At 30.3% G+C, this 23,037-nt stretch overlaps 2 protein-coding genes across 6 annotated transcripts; both read right to left on the bottom strand.

Annotated features, from left to right (window-relative positions):
• Nucleotides 1–9,879: 9,879 nt before the first annotated feature.
• Nucleotides 9,880–13,025, bottom strand: LOC123208819 (DNA-3-methyladenine glycosylase 1-like). Of its 4 annotated transcripts, none has more exons than XM_044626390.1 (3): nt 12,081–13,025; nt 10,662–10,702; nt 9,880–10,257 (listed from the first exon to the last, which is right to left on the bottom strand). In XM_044626390.1, the coding sequence occupies exons 1-3, from the start codon at nt 12,886–12,888 to the stop codon at nt 10,219–10,221; spliced, it is 888 nt and encodes a 295-aa protein (XP_044482325.1). In that variant the 5' UTR covers nt 12,889–13,025; the 3' UTR covers nt 9,880–10,218. The 4 variants fall into 4 exon arrangements, with proteins under 4 accessions (XP_044482325.1, XP_044482331.1, XP_044482338.1 ...); XM_044626396.1 differs by having other exon boundaries at nt 9,880–10,254; XM_044626403.1 differs by lacking the exon at nt 10,662–10,702.
• A 2,601-nt stretch (nt 13,026–15,626) lies between these two features.
• Nucleotides 15,627–18,077, bottom strand: LOC123215861 (monoacylglycerol lipase ABHD6-like). 2 transcript variants are annotated; one of them, XM_044636128.1, is made up of 5 exons: nt 17,241–18,077; nt 16,622–16,675; nt 16,441–16,530; nt 16,283–16,350; nt 15,627–15,959 (listed from the first exon to the last, which is right to left on the bottom strand). In XM_044636128.1, exons 1-5 carry the CDS (start codon nt 17,892–17,894, stop codon nt 15,824–15,826), a joined length of 1,002 nt encoding a protein of 333 aa, XP_044492063.1. In that variant the 5' UTR covers nt 17,895–18,077; the 3' UTR covers nt 15,627–15,823. The 2 variants fall into 2 exon arrangements, with proteins under 2 accessions (XP_044492063.1, XP_044492071.1); XM_044636136.1 differs by lacking the exon at nt 16,622–16,675 and having other exon boundaries at nt 17,241–18,065.
• Nucleotides 18,078–23,037: the final 4,960 nt, after the last annotated feature.

Raw genomic sequence — 23,037 nt, 5'->3', positions numbered from 1 at the left:
AAGGGGTAAATTTATAGTGAGAAAGTGAATATTAAAGTTGACGAGAAATGCCTGTTCATCTGACGCGGGGGGGTTGAAATATTTGAAGGAAGTACGTTAATAAGAAATTAATTAATTATAAGAAGGGTTAATCAATATAATGATTGTTAGACTGGTTATTGAATTTGAAGATTTGGTGTAATTGTTTTAGTCTTAAAGGAAGAATTTGACTCAAATAAAATAATTTTCACTATAAAATAATTATAATATGTATAAGTTAGTATATGGATTAATTCACCTTTTTGTACTAAATCATGTCGGAATTGGATCCTTGGACTCAATTCAACAAAACCAATCCAACTGTTTACCTGAATCTCATCTAAATTACCAAGACAGTATTCAATTTGGGCAAAGTTGGTGAATACAAAATCCTTGCAAGTTTCAAACTAACCCTAAAATCAACTTTTCAAATCAATTGACAAATGAGAATTGAGGAATCTTCAATCGACGATGCAAGAAACCCACCAACGCTGCCCTGTTAACTACCTTTGTATTTTCAAGCCTTCCCTAATTGCAATTTGAATAACGTGCTCTATAATATGTTCAAGTAAAGATGTTTATTTAATCACTTTCACAATATAAACGAGTTTGGAATCTAAGGCACACAAGCCAGTGGCATTGAATTTGAGAGAAACAAGCCATAATGTTAACCTGAATAATTACTTTGTGGAGGAGGTGCTCGCTGGAATGGATGAGATTCATTTTTAATGGACTTGGCTAAAGGTTTGTCACACGCAACACGCTTGAGTGGAATTCCAAACTCGGCTTAAGAACATATGTTGGCACATTCAGCATCTCACTTTGACAAAGAAGCAGGTACTTTTTTCCTTTTTTCTTTTTTCCTGTTATACTATCTAGAAATGTATGTATGCATGTAAACATGGACATGTGGATGTGTTTGATTCAATTTTTCAAGGTTTATATAGTTCTTGGATGTTTGGTGTGGTTTGTGTCACATTATTGGATGATTCATTCAAATGATGTCCTGGTCTGGTAAGAATTAATGGTCATGAATCTGTTATATCATCCTAGAATTTAATTTAGGACATAGTTTTTGCAATATTGTGTTTGTACATTAGACAATTTTGTGTTTATGTTTAATTAAAATAAGAAGGAAAACATAGATGATATTACAAGGGAGCAGTTAGATATATGCATAAAATAATTCAAACTGTAAAAACAGACCGATCATTCAATATTTGTGTTTTGATTTGGTTTAAGTTTGAAAATAGTTTTGTTTTGACCGAAAACATTTTACGATTTGGGCTATAGTTTGGACAATTTTCAAATTGAGTCAAACCATAAACCCTTATACTCACACATATACATATACATGTACATGTCTTTTAAGGAATTGATATGTGTTTGTAAGTCATATTAGAATGGTTGATAACTATAATTTTTTCTGACTTGTTTTTGTTGTCAAAATTGAGCTCTATATGTGTAAGGAATGCTAAATTTTTTAAGAAACTTTAATCAATGACATGCAACATTTGTTGATTAGGCTTAATTTGATTATTATCATTATATGTGATTGTTGTTATACCTCAACCTCTTAGTTTTGGTTCAAAGCAGGATTGAGATTGTAGTCATTGTGCAGAAGAATTAGTGTATTATTTAGGATTTGCACTTAATATAAAGTATTTTAACAGAATAAAATAACCTTCATAATTAATAAAAAAATTCATTGTTATGAATGAGCGATTCTATATTATAAAAGGGGCCAATTTGTTTGAGTGTATCTAAAGATTAGATATATAGAGCTACTAATTAAGATTCAAAGTTTTCACATCACATCCTTTTGCTTATTCACAATCAGCAAGATATTTAATTATGTAGAAAATAATGCATATTTGTAATTCTTGGTATGTTAAGTTTAAGATAGTATTGACACTAAAGATATTTTATAGATAGATAAAGGAATGAAATGTTGAAAATGTGATTGGTAACACATTTTCATTGATACTACTACATATTATTTTATATAGGCCCAAACCATAAGTTAAAGTGGACCAAATTATAATTTTTAGTTTGGTTTGATTTAGTTTGAAGCATAAAATAATTTGTTTTGATTTGAGATTTTACCAAACTGTTTTTTAATTTGATCTAAAAATATTTTAAGTTAGATTGAACCAAACCATGTGCACCCTTGGTAGTGTTGTAAGAAAGTGAATGAGACAAATAGATTACTGTCTTTCATGAAACTAATGTGGTACAAAGTATTGGACTAATGTGATAAGAATGAAAAATCATCTTGTTGAAACTCATGATCAAGTTAAGTCATGTAATAAGTTCTCAAATATGTTAGCGATGATATTTCAAAAGATATTAGTAACAATGAAAAAAGTTAATAATGATAATGGTGATTTAAAAAAAAAAAACAAGATGTTAATCCGTAAGAGTGAAATTGATAATTTTCTTACTAAAAAAAAAAAAAGGGAAGTGGTTTTAAGGGAAAAAAAAACTTAAAATGAAGGTGTAAAGGACATGGATAATAAATTTTAAGACATATATAGATGTCTTAATGGTAATCCATTACTATTTAATTTGGTGAAAAGTCCTTTTTTTTTTTGTTGTCATGTTAAAGCCAATGAGTGTCATTATGAAGGGGGATTGAAACTTCCTACTTATCGTAAAACAAGAGTTTTTTGTTTAAAGAAAGAGGTTGAACTTGTGGGAGAAATGGTAGATTCCTCCTTAGAAAAAAAAAAAGGTATATTACTTATTAACTAGCTTGTTACCAAGTGTAACTCTGAATTTATCAAAAAAAAAGTTCAAACAATATTTCAGTTATTTGATAGTGTTGTGAAAAAGATAGAGGAAGAGCATGTTGTACAGATAATAATTGAAGGGACATCCAATTAAGTAACCCCTAGTAAAAATTTGAAAGAGAAAAGGAGAAAGCTATTTTGGTCTTCTTGTATGGCTCATTGTTTTCACTTGATTGTTGAGGTTATTTGAGAGACTTCGGTATTTTATGATACTATTACAAAAACTAAACAAGTCACTAATTTCATTTATATGCATACATGTGTACTTAATTTATATAGAAAATTTGCAAATGATAAAAAGTTAGCAAAACCAATAATAACATGATTCGTAACTACTTTTATTACGTTGAGTTGCATTATGAATAGAAAAATAGCTTTTAGATCCATGTTTACATCATAAACATGGGCAAATAGTATACATGCTACTGCAATTAAGGGAAAAAGTGGAGGATATTATCTTGAGTGATTAAGGATTTAGGAAATCCATACACTTTGGCTTGAAATGTGTGAATCCTCTAATGAATGTGTTTTGAGTTTAAAGATGATGATGTGAAATCGAAAATAGGATACATGTATGAAATCATGAGTAGAGCAAAGAATCAAATTTTGCATAGAATTTCAACTGTGTGAAACATCAATACAGACAAATATAGAAGGTCATTAACATTAGTTGGAATTTTCAACTCTATAGGCAACTTCATGCGACGACATACTACTTTAATCTTAATTAAGTATAAAAATTTTTTCTTTAATTCATAAAAAGAATTGCTTGAAATTTTGAATTTAAAAATCTAATTATATTTCATTATATGTTAGGTATTATTATTATTCAAACTTCAATCTAAACAAAAAAGTTAAAACTGGATATAAGGTTATTAAGAAGATGTGTTCAAACACGGAAACAAGAATTAAACTTGATACTCAACTTGAAAAGTTTAAATGAGCAATAGGATTATTTGGTATGGATATGACTAGAGTAACAAGAGATAAAAAAACAACGAGTATATTTTATGCGTATTACTTTCTTTTTTTTTTTTTAATATAACTTACTAATATACTTTAGTTATATGTTTATTACTTTTTACAGTTTGAACAACTTTTTGGTTGGACAAGTACGAAAAATAGTGTAAAGAGTTACAAACATCTGTCATAAAGATCTTAAGTCTTACATGTAGTGTCATAGGATGCGAAAGAAATTGGAACATCTTTAAACATGTACATGCTAAGAGAAAGAACTGTCTCCTCCAAGACCATACTCATGGACATGATACTCAAGAGGTAATTATCCAAGAACAAGCTATTCACCTATTCACAAATCAGTTTAGAATGATGATAAAATTACTTACTTGGGAAAAGGATGACAATGGACCAAGAAGATGATATGTTCTCTTAACATTTTCTTCTCTGTTGAAGCATGTATAAGCCAAATATAATCTTTAAATAATAAGATTGTTAAATTTATGATTAAAACGCAATACCATTTTATTATTTTTTAAAAGAGCCAGAGATGAAGCGTTTTCTTTTGGTGGGTTAATAGATGTAGTGTTAAAATGCTGGTCCACAGCGCAGCACTTGTCCTTTCAGACTGTCAGATTCTACTCCCTTCTCTCTCTACTAGACATTGTCTCCTCCACCCACCACTCTCTGCAAAACTGGAACTCCACTCTTGTCCAACCCAATCACTTCCCTTTAACCCTTCCACTTTTCTTTTCTGAAAATTAAAACTTTTGCATATTGAAGAAGATGGTGTGTCTGCGATCTGGTAATTTTTTTTTTTTACAGCTTTTTGACGCAGGAGTTTTTACCTCAGCCAACCGCAACGCCTGCTTTTTAATTAGTCGTTTTCACAATTTATTACTAGATTTTGTGAATCATGGCTCATCATTCAATGATTTACCTTGCGCATGCGGCATGCATAACGTTGGCACGTGCTTTCGATCAAATGGGTCAAACTTGGATATTTAGTCTAGTCTTAGTCTAGTCTTGTCTTGTCGTGATGATATGAGAAAAGAAATGGGTATCATCAAATCCCACTTCCTTTGGCTTTAATAATATATTTTTGATATTCGGTTCCTTCAACAAAACAAGACAAAATATCAAATCACTTCTTTATTCTCGGTTTAGCTTCTATATCGTACCAAGTCCCCAGCTCTAATCATATGACCCTTTCCAAAACACAATATTTTAATATACTGTGAGCAAGTTACACGCACCTTTTAATTCTCTCTCTCCTGACACAAATTAACAGAAGGGTCGTCTATTAATTTATTATTCTAATCTAACTGGTTCGGCGGTAATTATCAAATTCATATTTCATAATTAATGCATGCACCACTAATTCTAACTACGTAGGAAAACCACCGCTGGGATTTTCTGTTGTGGTAGAATAATATATACTTATGTGACGTTTAGTTTGGATAATATTTTATTATCAAAATAGAAAAATTTTAAAGATAAATTATTTAAAAAATTATTGGGTATAATGATTACTATATTTAATAAAATTTGATAGATATAAATAATTATTATGTTTGATTAAATATAATAAAAGATTACTAATAAATTATTTTACTTAAATGTTCTTAAATATAATTATTTTTAAATATTTTTTATATTATTTATCATATTAATTAAAAATAAACTTATTTTTATCTCAAAAAATTAATAAATTATAATATAATTATAATAAAATCAAGATTACCTTAGTAATCTTTAAATATCTAAGGTAAAAGTGATAATCAGATTATCACTTATATTACCTGCTACATCAGCATTGGTAATAGAAAATTACTGTAATTTTTTATTACTGATAAACTAAACAAAGGAATAAAAGATAGATTACCAAGATAATTTTAAAAACCTGGAAGCAAACACCCCCTTAGATTTCACAAATTTGCCCGAATAAAATAAGAGTGCGTCCAGCAATGGGGCTTTTTTTTAAGGGGCACGTGACATTTCCCATCCAAAATTTGATGCAAACTTAATATTTCATTAACTAAGATTTGAAATTTTAAATATTTATCTGTTTATTGAATTTTATTATTCTTATTACAAGTAAAATTATTATTTAAAAATTTTATTTAAACTTATATTTTATTATTATCTTAAGTTTTAAAATTTTATTTTTGCCCTCTAACCTTATTTTTTTTAAGTTTAAAAAATTACTCCCCTCCCCTCAAATCTAAGCTTCAGCTCTCATATTTTTTCCATCTACTTGCCACCTTGCTTTTTGAAAAATCTCAAATTCATCCTTCTTCAGTTTCAATTTCTGATCATAATCGGCGTGCTTCTCCATCATGACATGCTTTTTCTCCGAGATCAAGCTGCTAGCATCCTTCTCCCTCCTATGGTGACTCCCGTCGACGCAAAATGGGGTCAAAATCAAACGAGAGATCTCGCTCAATTTCAACCCCATTTTGCATTGATGGGAATCACTAGAGAGGAAGGCTAACAGTAGCAAAGTGGAGTACGTTAGACCTACTTTATCTCGATGGACAATAACGACAAGAAACCTAGAAGGAGGCACTCGACGACAACATTAAGGTGAAGAAAAATCACGTTTGGAGGTTGTCAAGAAGAAAAATATATGTGGGGTTTTGAAAATTTGCTAAGAAAAACCTACAACTTGGGGGAAATAGTACCTTTTGAAACCTAAAGAAAAAAGGTAATAGGGGGGGGAGGGGAGATAGCTTTTCAAAACCTAAGAGATAATTTAAAATATGAGTTTAAATAAAATTTCTAAATAGTGATTTTATCCCTGAAAATTATAATAAAATTTAATAGATAAGTGAGTATTTGGATTTTCAAAACATAGTGGGTGACAAGGTGATTGCATTAAACCTTGGGTGGGACATTGTTATTTGCCTTTTTTTAAGTGCATGGACCTTCAGATTTTTTGCGGGGACACTAAAATGTATTTTATTAAATTTAAATGTTTTAAATATTATAATTTAATTTTAAAAAATATTTAAAAACTTACAAATCAATCTCTAAAATATTTTCAAATTCTATATATTTTGAAACTAATATATTATTCAAATAGTTATAATATAATATTTATTCTTATAATTTATTACATTATGTTTATTTCTTCAAAGGTGTAACAATCATTTTTTAAATTATTAAGGTGATAGAAATGGTATTTCACAAAAATAACCAAACTTTTTTAAATTGCTAATAACCCTTAAAATTTTTTAAAAAGATCCTAATATTTTTAAAAGTTATATTATTATCCCTCTTGGTAATTAGAGATGATGTATATAGTGGTACATGTGAGAGATGATCCTTGACAGAAAAGTCCAATAATAGAAGATTTTCTCTGCCTGTCTCATTCCCTTGTTGCTCTTCATTATTTAAGTTTTTCTGTTTGTAGATTAGAAGATTTTAACACTTGGCTTCAGAGCACTAATCATGTCTCGTTGATATCTGATCAGACTGAACATGGCATTATTAAGTAACATGAGATTTCACTTGAAAAACAAGGGCAATTACCGACTGCCGTCATGTCAATCTTCAGTAGTCTTTTTTTTTTTTTCCCCTTTTGTCCGTTCCCTTCTTTGGACTGGTATGGCCTTCCAGTTGGCACTATTGTTTTTGCGGCTAATAAAAGGTCAAGTTTTAATTTGAAAAAAATGAAGAAGAAGAAGAAGCTGTTAAATCCATAACTTGGATATTCATGTTGGAAATGATAAGACTGGTGTGAGTTTTCATTAAGATAGTGCTTGCTTAATTATGATTTAAGCATGGGAAGGAATATTGGATCACCAGGCACTCTCATAATCCGCCTAATAAAATGGGATTGTGGTTCATTACTTCGATCATTTTCACATCATTGTAATTTGAGATTTTTATTTTTAAATTAAAAATCTTAAGTGGGTTGAATTATTTTGTTTAGGCTAAATCAATTATATTAAATAAATAAAATATCAATTTAATGATCGACTTATAATTATTATATAAATATAAATTAAGAATTTAATCTTGATACATTGACAATAAATTTTAAACAATTACTTTCATTATCAGACATATTTCATCTTTATCACTCGAGCTACTCTTTCAATAAGAGGAGATCCAGTCTTTTTGAAAATAGGTTTGGACCCACTTTTAAACAAAAAAATATTAAAATAAATTATATTAGAGTATATGATAACGTATTATTATTTATATATAAAATTAGATTTATTATTTATACATATAATAGTGTATAAAGTGAAGTAATTTAATGAATTGAAACGGAGATTCTTTGGTGTATGTGAACATGGGATGGAGTTTGTTCGAACTCTATTCAAATAAGTTTGAGTTTTACGGTGTTTAATTTGTTAAACTCGTTAACTTAAAAATTTTGAAACAAAATAATATCATTTTAATCAATATATATTATTTTAATAATAAATTAATTAAAAATTTAATTTAAATTCGATTTTTTTGAAACAAATTAAGTTTAAACTTATTTGAAATAAGTTTGAAGAGTCTCAACCAAGATGAGTTTAAATTCAATAAATGGGACCATAAGAAAAGTGAGCATATTAACGTTCATTTACATCGTTTTTAATTTGTAAGTCCAAAGAGTTGGTTGTATAATTGCACTGAAAAGTTAAAAGTTGGGGGTGGGCCCATTTCTGATCCTGGATGAGATATTTTTCTTTGATACTGGAGACAGCTTCTTTGACAAATTTTCAAATTTTCACGTCATGGTTTCCTTGACTAAGTCTAAAATATGTTGGGTTTGGGCATTATTTCTGGAGTGGGGAGTGAGAGTCTTTTGTCCAATATTGTTGATGTCTGCCGAATCTGACTAGCATACCACCAATTATTGGGCCCTCTCATTCAACTATATTTGTCCTTGTCTTCAACAACTTAATATTATTAGAGGCTTAGAAGAATATGTTGCATCTTTGTAGGACGCAATTTGATTTAGTCGCATCACTTCATGCAATTTATTTTTTGTTTTCGATACAGACATGACATCTTCTTGTCCGTTTTTAAGAAAAATAAAATCCTAGTTTTATTGGAAGAAGGCACATAAAAAAGTGTGGACTTATAAGATGGAAAGTTTAGATTCAAATTTTTTTAACGACATATTAAAATAAAATTTTTAATTTATCTGATTTAGTGATTATAAATTCGATTATTAGACTTATGATTTTAACTACTCAATATGAGTAGTTTTACCTCGAAGAGATAGTTCGACTTTAGGTGAGCATTGAGATCCTCATACAAAATAAATGAGGCAGAGGTGTGGGCCTAGGCCCGAGGCCAACTTGATTTGGGTTTTCCTTGTGTGGGAACAAGGATAATCCAAAAAAAAAACCTTCCCTACACACGTCTTTCTTCACAGCTTCTACTCTTCCAATTCGTTATACCTAAACAAGCTACTCCGAAGAGGAATAAATAATTAACAAAGAATTCAGGCCATTTCAAAGAAGGTTTTTGAGTAGTTCATTAACAATTTTTTTTTTCCTTTTTAACAGAGTATACTCAATTGCCCAATTATCTGCCATCAAGAAGCATAAGTTAGAAAGCACAAAATGTGCCCCAGCAAGGACGTAGCCAAGATCTAAACATAGGAGGATCACAAAGACTATATATCAAACATATTATAGCATTGATATACTATATTGAGTATACCATGCATTGAAATATCGATATATATATTTTTTTTTATTTGTGAAATGGAATATTTCACTTTATAAAGTTAATTTTAAAATAATTCCAGAAGCCATAGTATAAATCATATAAACATATACTTCAAAATTTCTTCTACTTTTTATTTTGAAATTCAGAGTCATATTGTAACCTCCCTACTATATTTGGGTTGGTTAGGTATGCTATCTATTTTGTTCTACATTCTTGTCATAAGCATAGATGACATATAATGCAATCTAATTTGTTTGTATTGAAAATAATAAGATGCATTGAAGTATGCAACATGGACATATTTGGTGAGAAATGCTATGTGGCCCAATTTTGGTATACAATTTAGATATTTAGATAATATATCATCATATGATTAGGTATCACTTTATCTTTAATTTAAAATCGTTTAATTACATAAATGACAACAATATGTAAAATATTATCACATACATAATAACAAAATAATAATTTTTTATGTTTGGTAACAAAATAAATGCAAGTTCTTATGTCACTGCAATCCTCTTTTATCTTTGAAGATGCAGTTTGTTAATGTCTCCATGTTTTCTAAAAGATTCAACAAATAAATCACAAATTGTCGCGGCAGTTTATCCAAATCCAGCAGTTAGAGATTTGGAAGGATCTCTAACATGAGAAGTTGAGCCCTTTTGCAATGACATTGGGGAACTAGGTTCTTCTTCATGAGCCTCCTCTTGATTGTCTGCTCAATTGGTGTTTATAGTTCCACATGTTCAGTTTTACCATATGCACCTCACCCATGTTCTCTAATGGATTGACAGTCATCTCTCTTCTGACAAGATTATGTATGAGATAACATGTAGTAATAATAATGATGCATTTTATGCAAGTCAAAACATCTCTCAACAACATTTCTTGCAGATACGTGTTTCATGTTAAAATATTCTTCTTTGTTTTAAACAGTGAGGCCTATATAATGCATCTCTAAATACCCCTTAAGTTAGAGGCTGAACCCTCCTATCTAGGTAACACAAAAATGAACTTCATATCTTGTGATCACACACCTTTCCTATTGCTATGTATCTTAGTCTGTTGACTTCAGGAGCACATGTTAATACATGTACCTTCTAAAGCTCCCAAAAAATTCTATATTAAAAAGAAAAGAAAAAATAGATATACCTTAGGATTTCAGATGGTATTCTATAGTATAAGAACTTATTCTAACATATAACATACCTTAATCCATTTACATTTCGGATCAGTGCAACCATCCAGCCCTGGAAACAATAAACTATCATGCAACCGTAGCACTCCATTTAACATTGAGTTAAAGTATCTACTTATGGTCTCATCCGATCTATAAAATCTACTACTGGTAGTACAAGTCTTTACATGATGAGAAAGTACATGTAAGAAATACAAACCTGTTCTTCAACTGTCACCAAACAATCCTTCTTCATATTTCCATTAGTATGAAGTAATTCACAAACTAAATAATGTAATCGAGTTTCATTTTTAACAAATGTTCAGCTTTTCAACATTTTCCTATGATAATGTGTTTGGACAAGGTCTCATGTCAATGATAGCATCATCAGAGCCAAACTCATCAATTCCGAATGCCACATTCGCAACTAAGAAAAATAGAATCTGTTTTAAAGTAGTTGTTATTTTAGAAATTGCATACCAATGGGATTGAATTGATGGCACCAACAACAATTAATTCCAAACAACAAAAATCGCCCTCCATTCATATTACACTCTTCTCTCTATTATCAGTCTAGTAAATTTGTGTTGGTTGAGGAAAAAGGATGATATATCCCTGCAAATGACCCAAATTACCACCACCAATAGCAACTCTAAGATTGATAAAATTGTGTTTGCTGAAGATACTCCCACATGATCAGCACCACCAATACCAACACTAAGAGCTGGATTCAGACTCTAGTCAAAAGATTATGGTTGGTTCAAAGGTTGAATTGCAGCTAAAGACAAAAAACCACCACAAAGTTCTAGTTGTTGGAGAATCTAGAAGAGATATAGACCTCTATGTTTGGTCGATCCAGGTCAAGTTCAAAGTTGGAGGATTTGAGATTGCCTGGAATTGTCATTATTTTGTTCTAGTTGTTGGTTTTGGTTTTGGGTGAAAGAATTGGTGGTTGAACTGATGCTGTGTGGCGATGATGATGTGATGAGATGGGGTGAGTGATGGCGGAGAGCGACGGATGTAGAGTGTTAAAGGAGGAAGCGCAACATGATGGTGAACTGCTGTGGCATGAAGCAATGGTTGTGAAAGGTATCGAAAATCTGATGAAAATGGCAAGCAATGGCGCTGGGTTCGACCACAAGTGAGCTACTTGCAGAATTCCTGTTCAAACATGGTGGGTGTTGTATTGTATTTTCCATTGGACTTCACTTGGGCACCAATATGTATGTATGATTTGGGTAATAAGTATTGCTATGTTTTTGTAAAGGCACAATCAATATTGTGTAAGTGTGACGATAAGCTTTAGAGTTAATAATTGCAAAATGAAGTATTACTTGGTTGATTCAGAGGAAATCAGAAACTAGGTCTTATTTAAAGCACAATTACATACACCCAGAATTCTAAAATTGAAAATCAATATATAATCTATGGTGCTTCGAGAATTGTTTCACCTGTACTTCCATTTGGTGAAGTTCCTTTGGCTTCCATTAATCTCCACATGTACCAAGCCCCAACAGACCTGTAGGGCCTCCACTTCTCACAAACCTCTTCCATTTTCAAAGCCCCTGGCAACTCTTTCAATCCATACAGAGCTTGCACTCCTTTTCTCACTCCCAAATCACTGACCGGTAAAACATCAGGCTTGTGCAGTGAGAACATCATAAACATGTGAACAGACCACGGGCCAACACCCTTCACACTCGTCAACATTTTGAAAAGCATCTCATCGTCCATTTGAAGAATCAAATCATCCGATAAAATCCCCTTCATATACTTGTCTGCTAGGTCATGAATGTAGCTCGCTTTTCGAAACGAAACTCCCAATTCACGTAGCCGTTGAGCTGAGATGGATATAACTGCATCAGCAAGGACCTTATCTTCGCCCCCAAGCAGGGAGAGGAAACGATCGTAGATTGATTTCGCAGCCTTGTAGGCCAGTTGCTGATAGAGTATACTCTTAACGAGAGACAAAAATGGCGTTCGACCAGACTCAAATGAGGGTGGACGATGTGTGTCTATGAGGGTTGCTAAAAGAGGATCTGTGCCGCGTAGATATTGCAGAGCGAGGTCTATTTCGCCATCGAATGTAAGCGGCTTAACAATTTTGGGCGAATTAACAGGATTGTCGACAGGATTAGGAGGGGCGGGGGTAATAAGTTTTCGGATTTTTTGGGGACGAAATGGAATCCTGGAGGAGGATGTTGGGTTTTGAGAGATTTTGTCTGCAGTGTTGCTGGTCCGAGATGGCCTCTTCATCATCCGTGGAAGAGTTTTTGCTAGGGTTTTCTAGCGACGCTGGCAGCAAGGATTCGGATGAACAATACCCCCGCCCGTTGTTTTGTACAATTGGAAGGATTGTAGCGGCGTCAGATCCGGTTAACAAACGGTGAGGTTACAACGTTTCTGGCTTAGTATAATAATAATAATATTATTATTATTATTATTATTTTTGGTCAAAAAACTTATTTCCACCAAGTCAAATACTCACTTTTTAATTTTAAAAAATTTAAACACTAATCTTAAACAAATTTTTATTAAAATTTTTAGTTATAATTAATAGTAAAATTGTTATTTAACAATAATATTTAAAAAATAAAAGTTTATATTATTTTATTTTTTATTTAAAAAATTAATAATTTCTTCTAAAATTAAGTTTTAAAATATGATATTTTCCCGTACTTAAGGTTTAAATTTTCATCAACTATTTTCCAATAAACAATGGCTAATCTCTCTCCTTCCAACACTTCTCTCTAATTGATGATATTTAGATTCTATCAAATCTAAATGTCTTCGATCGAAGGGATAGAATCTAAACATTGTTAGTCGAAACAAAAGTGCCAAAGGAAAAAATATCATCAAGAGAGAGAGAGATCAATCATCATTCATGGAAAAATCGCTAACAAAAATTGAAAACTTAAGTGGGGGCAAAAATGTCACATTTTAAACTTAATTTTATGAAAAATTATTAGTTTTCCAAATCAATGGAGTAAAATGATATAAAATTTTATTTTTTTAAATATTATTATTAAATAACGATTTTATCCTTAATCTTAACTAAAAATTTTAATAAAAATTTACATATAAATAGGTATTTAAAATTTTTAAAATTGGAGGATACAACTATAAACTTTCACTATACCTTAAATAGAAACAAGTTTTTTGACCTTTTTTCAATCAATCAAATAATATTTTTCCCTTTAAAACTAAGGTTTATTTTTAAAAATTAAATTAAAAAAATATTAATGTTACCATTAATGATTTTAAAAAATTAAAAAATAATAATATCACTATAACAAGTTTTAAAGACTTATACATTAGTATTTAAAATTATTTAAAAACTTAAAATTTTCACATTCCTAGTTATCTCACTTATAATCTTAAAGATTTAAAATATTATAATATTAATTTTTTTATATTAAACTGTAAGCTGTATTTTAAAATATAATTATATAAATGTCCACTTTTTTTTTTAACTTTCAAAAGGCATATGGATATTTTTATTTTCTTATTTAAAAACTTATCATATCATTTCAAATATTTTGAAAAACAATTTTATGATTCCAAAAATTTGCAATATGACATTGTTTGAGGTATAATTAATATTTTTGAAACTATTAATCGGTATATTAAAGTTTCAAAATTTTTAAAATATTTTTTAAAATATTTTTTAAATTTTTTTAAATTTTAAAAAACCCTATATAAATTTCATTAACATCCCCCGTATTTTTAAAAAATGTATGTTTATCTTCAAATATACAATTATATATTATTAACACTTTTATCTAATTTTTATTAATTTAAAATTATATAATTTTTATTAATTTAAAATTATATGATAATTTTAAAAAATAAAATAATAAAAATAAATACATTATTGATACTCTTAGCTCAAATCTCTTTTTTTGTGAATTGTCGAACAAATATCTACTCTTCAATCTCATCTTTCATTAAATTAATCATTCTCATTTTAAGAGATCAAAACTATTCTATACTAATTTGTTAGATAACTCCAAATCACCTGAAATCACCCTCAACCAAGTCACAGTTTCAATGCACACAAACAATATGGATTTCCATGGGTAGAACAAAATTCTCCACTTCTTTTATATATATATATATATATATATATATATATATATATATATATATACACACAATCTCAAATGGATAATTTGGACAAATTGAGGAGTTGGGACCTTCCTTTCAGCCAAGGCTGCCCAAAACCAGAAAACAATATTCTTCCCTTTCTTTTTATTTTTCCTAGATTCTAGTTTTTCTTTTTATTCTCTTTTGTCCTCTAACTACCCAAGCCTTCTTCAGCCATGTGGCCTTCCTTTTCCAAGTGGTTCTTACTTCTTGTTGTGCCACTGGCCTCAAAATTTGTTTCTCCAAGTATATGCAATAGCTTGATGATTGTGCTGGGGAGAATTGCACTTGTACTGCAAGAAATGCCAAGTTTCTATGGCTTGTAATATGGTTTTTTTGCTATTTACAATTGGGGTTAGGGCTTTGCTTTTATGACTTTTGTGTTATTCTCCCCCAGTATCTCCAATTTTTTTTTCATAATTTAGTACTTCAAATTCTAAGTTTTCAACCGATAAGCTTAACCTAATTGGATCTAGGAATTGCTTTATTAAATCATGTACGGAGGTCTTCTGTAATTTTTTATTCCCCTTTTTTACTGAAAGAATTTATGAATGTTCATTCTTTCGAGTTACTCAGTTTTCATATTTGCATATTGCAGATACTTCCAGTAAATATCAAGAGCCTTGCAGACAGCATTGCAACGTTGGCAAATTGGCTGGCATCCTGGATAGTTACAATGATTGCTACTTTACATTTGACTTGGAGCAGAGCAGGTAGCTCCCTCTATTTGTCTGTGTTACATGTGTGTTGCAATGGAGGTGCGTATAATTTTTTATATATTTATATATTCATCCTTTGCAAGCATATGTCAGTCTGGCTTCTCATCATCTTTGCTCTATAATTCATGTGTGTTATGGAAAAGCAGGACAAATACTTTATTGTAATTATTATTTTCAAACAATTTTCTAATATTAATTTTTTTATCAATTATATGGGATAAAGGGTTCTTCATTCTACTGGAGAACGCCAAGGATGTTACAAAACACACAACAGTAATGCTGAATTAAAGAAACAGGGAGAGGATCGTTCAGAAAGATGGTGTGAGTTGTCACTTTTGGGATCCCTCTGTATGTTGAGAAGCAAGAAATTGCTTGAGACACCGATTGTAGACACAAGGTCGCTCTAGGTGAACCAAATGACCTGCCTTCTTTATGCCCTGAAATGTAGCATTCTCTCCTATTTGCCTGTAAGTAAACAACCACACTCATCTTAGATTTTTATGGGATAATAAAGTTTTAAAAAATCCATTAACAATTTTCTTTTGCAACTATTTTGGTTGCTTGTTGCAGAAATATTATTGATCATTAATGTAGTTTATCTATCTGTAAACTGACATTAAAATATCTGGATCAACATCAAATTGCTTTCTTTGTTTTGTCGGGTATTGGAGGACCTTGTTAAATGTTCATTTCACATCGAAGCTGGAGCCCGGAGGCTGTTGGCCGGTGGCTTAAATTTAGGAGTTTTCCACAAGAGTAATAAATGCAATTAAGGGTCGTTGACTTACTCTTTCATTTTGTGTGCTAGCTCCAGATTGAATATTTGATCTTTCTCACCCCATAGGAGATGTATTTTCTGCAGGCAACATCAAGTAGTTGGCTAGACTTGAAACATTTTATGGGAAAAATGAGAAAACAGAGAAAGGTACTTGTTTAATTTGGTTACCTGTGGAAATTTTGGGATGCTATTGTCTTTGTTACTTATCACCAAAGCCTCCAGGAGTTCAGACCTCTCCTTCCTATTGCTGAACATCACCTGCAATTGCTCTTACACCATATTAATAACAGTCACCAAAACTAAAATAACAAATTGATCCTGGGGTTGCAATTTAGTATGCCTGTTCCACCTGAACCACTATTCTCCTTGATGCGTCTACGGCCTTGTAGCTGGATGGTGAAACCTGGGACCATCCAGTTGCGGATATAATTGAAAAAGGGTCAAGATTGGAATGATAGATGGGTGCAGTTAGTTGAATAAAGGGGACCGTCAATTTCAACATTTAATTCTGTGATAAGATTATTTATTTTTTCTCTCGTCTTATAATCATCTAATACTATTACATCAAGTTATATGAATAAGTTAGTAAATTTTGTTTGTATATATAATATTATTCAATTACAATTATATGATAGACTTTTTCTAACTATTGATCCCTCTTTATGTTCATAGGGTTTCAATCACGTTTTGATACATTAAATAGGTGATGCAAGTTTTAAATAAGACACCAAAAAAGAGTATATCAAGATTTGGCCATTTGGGAGGTCTTAAGTCTTAACAAAAGTGCAAGAACATTATAGCCCTCTCACATCCAACTGACATATATTTGTGTAAGTTGTACCTAACTGCTTTAACTCATGAAAATGGCTAACCAGACATTGTTTAATTTTGAACATTAAACTGTGCTAAGAGATGTCAAAAGAAAAGAGTGACGACAGAAATTTACAAAATAAGTGCAAATTAATTACCTCAAGGTAATCTTTATGAAGCCGATCAGGGAACCAGAGCTTCTTGTGAGCAGCAACAGAGAGAAGAGCTTTTAAACCCTTAACCGAATCAGGCAACAGTAACTCTGAAGAGGAAGAGAACCCAAGTCTGCTTATTGTTTCATCACTTATAGAATCAGTCATGGCGATGATAGAACCAGACACCACTATTCTTTCAACCAAACTGGGATACAACTCAGCCATCTTAAACACAACCATGCCACCATAACTAAACCCCACTAGGGCACACTTATCCACACCAAGTTTTGCTAAACCCTTAGCCACATTGTGAGCCTGAAAAGCCGGTGATCGATCGGTTTTATTGGTGATGGAGCCACCGAAGAAGAGAAGGTCAGGGACATAAACGGAGTACTTTTTAGTTAAGGCACCAACTTGGAATTGCCAGGTGACAATTCCTTCAGCAGCAAAGCCATGTACAAGAACAACTACCGGTTTGGTTGGTTTGTTCACCTCTTGAACGTTCTTTTGGCCCTTTTTTGGTTTCTTGATGGTTTCACATGGCACCCAAAAGTTCATGACGGTGCCTGGCTCAATCTCTACTATGTAGGGCCGAACGCCAGCCATCTTCATAAGCCCATGCAACAATGGCTTTTGTGCTGCCACAAGGTTAACCATCTCTCTTTCACTAGCTAATTTCCCTTTCCCTCTGTGTATGAATGTATTGTAGGATTCTTGGTTTCTTCTCTTCAAGTGTATCAGAGTTTATAAAGACAGTCAAAGGTTTGATATTAAACAAGGGCAGGCAGGTTTGGTGGGGGGTTGTTTTCTGTTGCCGCTAAACGAAATGCAAAGTTGGAGTTGGACGAATTGCAAGAAGTAAGTTGAATCGGTGATAGGATGTAGTTGTGGCCCAATGAATCAATAAAATTGGAAATAAATAAATAAACAAATAAATTCATTTTGTATAAATGTTTTATAATTTTTGAGGTTGTTTGAATTTGATCACCTGCACTGCCAACTAAAACATTGACATTCAGATAGATGACGCATATAGAACATAAAAGATTTAGAGAATCATATCTAACTATTGTTTATTTGATTAGGTTGGGTAGTCTTATTACTATAAAAAGATATTTGGTTTGGATAATGTTTTATTATAAAAATTGAAAAATATTTATCTAAAACACTAATAGATGTAAATTATTAATATATTTAATAAAATCTAATAAAAATGGTCGATATAAATAATTATTATATTTGATTAGAGGTAATAAAAGAATTCTAGTTTTTTTTTTTTAATTTTTTTGAGAATAATTATTTTAAAATATTTTTTATATTACTTAACATATTAATTGAAAATGAAGTTATTTTTATCCTAAAAAATTAATAAATAAAGATATAATTATAATTCTCATAAATTTAATAAAGTAATATAAATAATAAAAGATAACGTAACAGACTAATTTTTATCTATCTATATTGACATATGAGGGCATGAATGGAAAAAACTGGATGGCTTTCCCATTTTATAAAGGGTTTTTAGACTTTATCAATGAGAAAACAAAAATTATAAATTATTTGATTAAGAGACATCAGTCATAATGTCATATATTCTTAACTAAGATGTAAATGAATTGGGTTAGGCCTAAGGCCCAAATAGTAATAGGCCTTCGGGTCGAGTTGACCTATTGAAATATAAAAGCCCAAGGCCCGACTCATATAATAACGGGCCTTAATTGGGTCGGGTCGGGCTTTAATCGGGCTGGTCCAGCTTATTTAATCAATATTTAAAAAAAAATTTCATTAAAATTTTTAAATACAAATTAATTTTCAATTATTAAAACCGAGGACTGTACCACTTTCACCTGTTGATGCTCCACCTATTTCACCTTGTGTATCATCAATAATATCATCAGCACCAATATGATAATATTTAAATTGATTGAATTCATTTGATATTAGATCCATTTGTAATATTTTGTAATAATAAAATTAAAATAAAATGAGATTAAAAATATAATAAAATAATTGAGATTGAGAGTTTGAGAAGTTTGTAATTGTAATTGAAAGTGAAAATGAAAAATTGAATAGGTTTTTATAGAGAAAAAATAAATTAATTAAAATTTTTTAAAAAAAAATTAGGTTGGCTTCTGCCATTTGGCAGAATCTGCTTCTGCTGCCTTGTTGCAGAAGCAGGAAAAAAAATAAAAATTCTTATTTTTATTTTATAACAGTGTCGAGCCGGATCGAATCAGTTTATGGGTCTAATATTAAAACTCTAAGTCTAACCCAATAGACCCATGGGTCTGGCCCGACACTCTACAATGTTGGGCTGAGTTTTATCGTACTCGAATTTTTTTTGTACTTCAGGTCAGACCTCTATTTAACCTGACTCAATTGACGTGTCTATTCTTAACTTTAAAAGAAACAACGGAATAGTTTAGAACCCCTTGATTTTGTCTTTTTTTAGTTAATTTAAATCTTAAATTTAATAATTTTACAATGTTAAAAAACATAAAAGAATACCAAAAGCAAATTTTTAAAGGAAATAAAAGAATTAAGAATTAAAAAAATAATGGAAATTTTTATAAATTAAAAAAATTAGATGAAAAGTATAGCTTTTTTTAAATTTTAAATTTTGATAATTTGGATATAATATATTTCATAACAAAGAATAACTTAAATCTTTTTCAGTTTATGAATTTGTATTGTTTTAATTTTTTTTAATTGTTTAAATTTCCAATGGTTTTTTAATTATTGCTCTTCTATTACAAAAGTTCATAATATCCCTCTTAATAAGTAAGGAGAAAAGATCAATTTCAACTTTGATGAAATGACGATTTCCACTTTTTATGTTTGAAAAACCCATTTTCCACCCATCAATCAAAGTCTATATGTCATGGTTTTATAGTCAAAGATTAAGTTGTCATTTTATATTTAATATTACTTACACATTTTAGTAATACCAAAAAAAAAAAAAAATTTCACTTTTAACCACTACTTTTTCTACTGTCTCTGGTTTATGCTCATCATTTTTTTTTAATTGTTTTTACATCTTTTAATCAAAGTTTATCATATCAAAATGAGCAACACCAGCCAAGAATCATAGTCTTAATATCCTTTTGTTTCTTCCCTATTTCAAATATCAAAACAAACCCACTTGCATCTAGTTCAAGTGATGCTCAAGAAATACAATCTCATCATCATCAATCGCTTGCAAGTCCATCATCGTTATCTTCTATGTACGATCTATAGTCTTACATATTAAGAAATGAGGAACTCATGCTCATGCTATCGACTATAGGTTGAACTATGTCATTGATACTTACCTTAAAAAAATATTTTTAACCCTAAATTTTGTTTTTATCTTTTTTGTTTAGCCTTTGTGATTCATTAGTGCTAGTTCTTTATGTTCAATCGATTGTTCTTCTACCCCAATGACGAAAATTCTTGGCATTGGTTTCCTTGATAGTCTGTTTATTCCCATCCACAGGGCTCTTCACAGTCAAAGGAGGACTGTTTTCTAACGGGAATGCTTCCTTTATTCTCTTTTACCTGCTAATTTTACATGCATTAAGTACACTGTACCATATACCATTGACCGAAAGAGGACAATCAATTTTGGGACCACAACAGCAATGGTTGCTTGGGTGTTGTCACCAACAACAGATTCAAGTGACGAACAGAAATTTTTATAAATTTCCCAATATTTATTATTATTTAGTATCCATAAATACAAAATGTATTTTTGCGTTTTCAGTAATTTTATAAATAAATTTAACCAATTTTATTAATAAGTTTAACTCACAATATAAAAAACAATAAAATTATATATATATATATTTTAATATGTTATCTGATGATTGAATAACTTTAAATTAAAAATAAAATATCAATTAATAATATATATATATATATATATATATATATATATATATATATATATATATATTTATTTATAAAATAGAGTGCAAATTTTTATATCGAAGATTGTTTATAACCTTAACAAAGGTTCCTTAGAATTTGATGGTAATCAGGAAGCTTCCACCCCCAACCAGGGTTGAGGTTGGGCCTTCTTCATATACTTTCTTGTGTTTACCTTTGATCTATAGGGATTGTCTTATTACTGTAATCAGTATAACATCTAAAATCATCAAAAGAATTTCAATAAAATCCAATGTACTGTTTGATAATAATGACAGAATTTGATTTAATTGATAGTCAAATTAATTGATCGATGATTAAATTAATTAACTATTTAAAAATAATATTAAAATTTTGTAAAATTTATAATTAGATATATAATTTCACTAATTTACATTAAAATACACTTAGTTTGATAGTATATACATTCAAACATGATAAATAAGATATTAGTTCAAGTTTTTTAAATAAATTTTTGAAAAAAAATCAATTTTTTATATTAATCAAGTCAAATCCGATTTAATGCATGGTATAATCGGTTTAGTTAGTGATTGATGATTCAATTAGTTAAATCAACTGATTTGATCCGATTTTAAAAACCATAATAGAAAAAACAAAATTTCCTTAGCTCTTGGTAATTATTTACATTTGTTTAATTCGGAAAAGTTGCTGCCCATTCAATCCAATATTTCCTCATTAACTTTTGTGGAAAGAAGAGCCCAAAATAGTCAGAAATATATTGAGAGGTAAACCCATGTTTGTAAGAGTGATATGTAAAATTCTGATAACAACATCTTGCAAAATTAAAAGAAATCGATAAAGGCTAGTAAAATTGATGAAGTATTAAAATTTTTAAAAAGTAAATTTGAGTTTGAGTTTCTATTAAACTTATAAAATCTTAATTTATCAAATATAATAGATATTAGTTGAGTTATTATGTTTATATATTATACGTTTTCAATTATATTCATGGACTTGTAGTTGGTCCAGCCCAAATAAGAAATGGAAGGCCCAGAAAGCCCATTCTAAAGAAACAAATTCTAAATTCAATCATGGCGAGGGGAAATTTCTTTTAGGTAAAAACAAAACTAATTTATACCAAAAAGGACCCTGTAATTAGTACCACATCCTTTGACTGTCAGTCATGTATATGCCCCAACAGTTAGCCTCCTCGTTAATAACTCAAGAAGTTAAAAAAACGAAAACACGACAAAGTAAATGACTGGTCAAAGTACTTAACCACCCTCAAATTGAACTTACTAAAGTTGATTTTTCACATAATTGCAGAAGATTGTCGTAAGGATGCCAGTTGCTTGATGCATTTATGATCGTGTCAGGGAGGAAAACTAAAGATGGCATCCAGATTAAATGTTTTCTTGGGGGAGTTATTATGCTTGTGCCCACATAAAATATTAATCTCTGCAATGAATAAATTGAAACCTCAAAATTTTCCTATTCTTATGATCCTGAGTTCAGAGACTTTTAACTTTGTCAGCATATTGAAAGAGAAAGTAGCTCCATTTTAAGCAAAGTTTGCCAAATTCTGAGCTCCTCCCTTTCACACCCATACTTTCTGGCAAACGCTGCAATTTAACTACAGTGTTGCTTTTACTCAGTACTTGAACTTGCCATTAAATGTTTCTCTGCAACCATCAACTATTCTCTCTTCTCTGTTTAAGACATGAACAGTCCACTTTTACAGAAAATCATATGAAGCTATATCGCATCAGTTAAATCATCTTTTTTTCATGCTTACAGAGATTTATCAAAATATTTATAGTGATTAAATTTAGAAATAAAATTGTGGGTGGAATGAGTCAACGGAATTTTGACAGTAGATGATTTTACAACTGTGCAAGAGGCAATTTGGCGCCCTCACTCAAGAGGTGGCTAA

This window comes from Mangifera indica, chromosome 1 (genome assembly GCF_011075055.1).
Source record: "Mangifera indica cultivar Alphonso chromosome 1, CATAS_Mindica_2.1, whole genome shotgun sequence".
Taxonomy (NCBI): Eukaryota; Viridiplantae; Streptophyta; class Magnoliopsida; order Sapindales; family Anacardiaceae; genus Mangifera; species Mangifera indica.
The sequence above is the reverse complement of the archived record's forward strand: the minus strand, read 5'-3'. Positions and strand labels throughout refer to the sequence as shown.

What these genes read in the sequence shown, in the direction of transcription:
- LOC123208819 (XM_044626390.1), bottom strand. Translation starts at nt 12,888, where the DNA reads ATGATGAAGAGGCCATCTCGGACCAGCAACACTGCAGACAAAATCTCT. An exon ending in TTCACCAAATGGAAGTACAG is followed by an intron (nt 10,703 to 12,080) that starts GTGAAACAATTC and finishes TATTGTTTCCAG; the next exon opens with GGCTGGATGGTTGCACTGAT. An exon ending in CGAAATGTAAATGGATTAAG is followed by an intron (nt 10,258 to 10,661) that starts GTATGTTATATG and finishes TAATCTTGTCAG; the next exon opens with AAGAGAGATGACTGTCAATC.
- LOC123215861 (XM_044636128.1), bottom strand. Translation starts at nt 17,894, where the DNA reads ATGGTTAACCTTGTGGCAGCACAAAAGCCATTGTTGCATGGGCTTATG. An exon ending in CAAGGAGAATAGTGGTTCAG is followed by an intron (nt 16,531 to 16,621) that starts GTGGAACAGGCA and finishes GAGCAATTGCAG; the next exon opens with GTGATGTTCAGCAATAGGAA. An exon ending in GCATCCCAAAATTTCCACAG is followed by an intron (nt 16,351 to 16,440) that starts GTAACCAAATTA and finishes TGTTGCCTGCAG; the next exon opens with AAAATACATCTCCTATGGGG.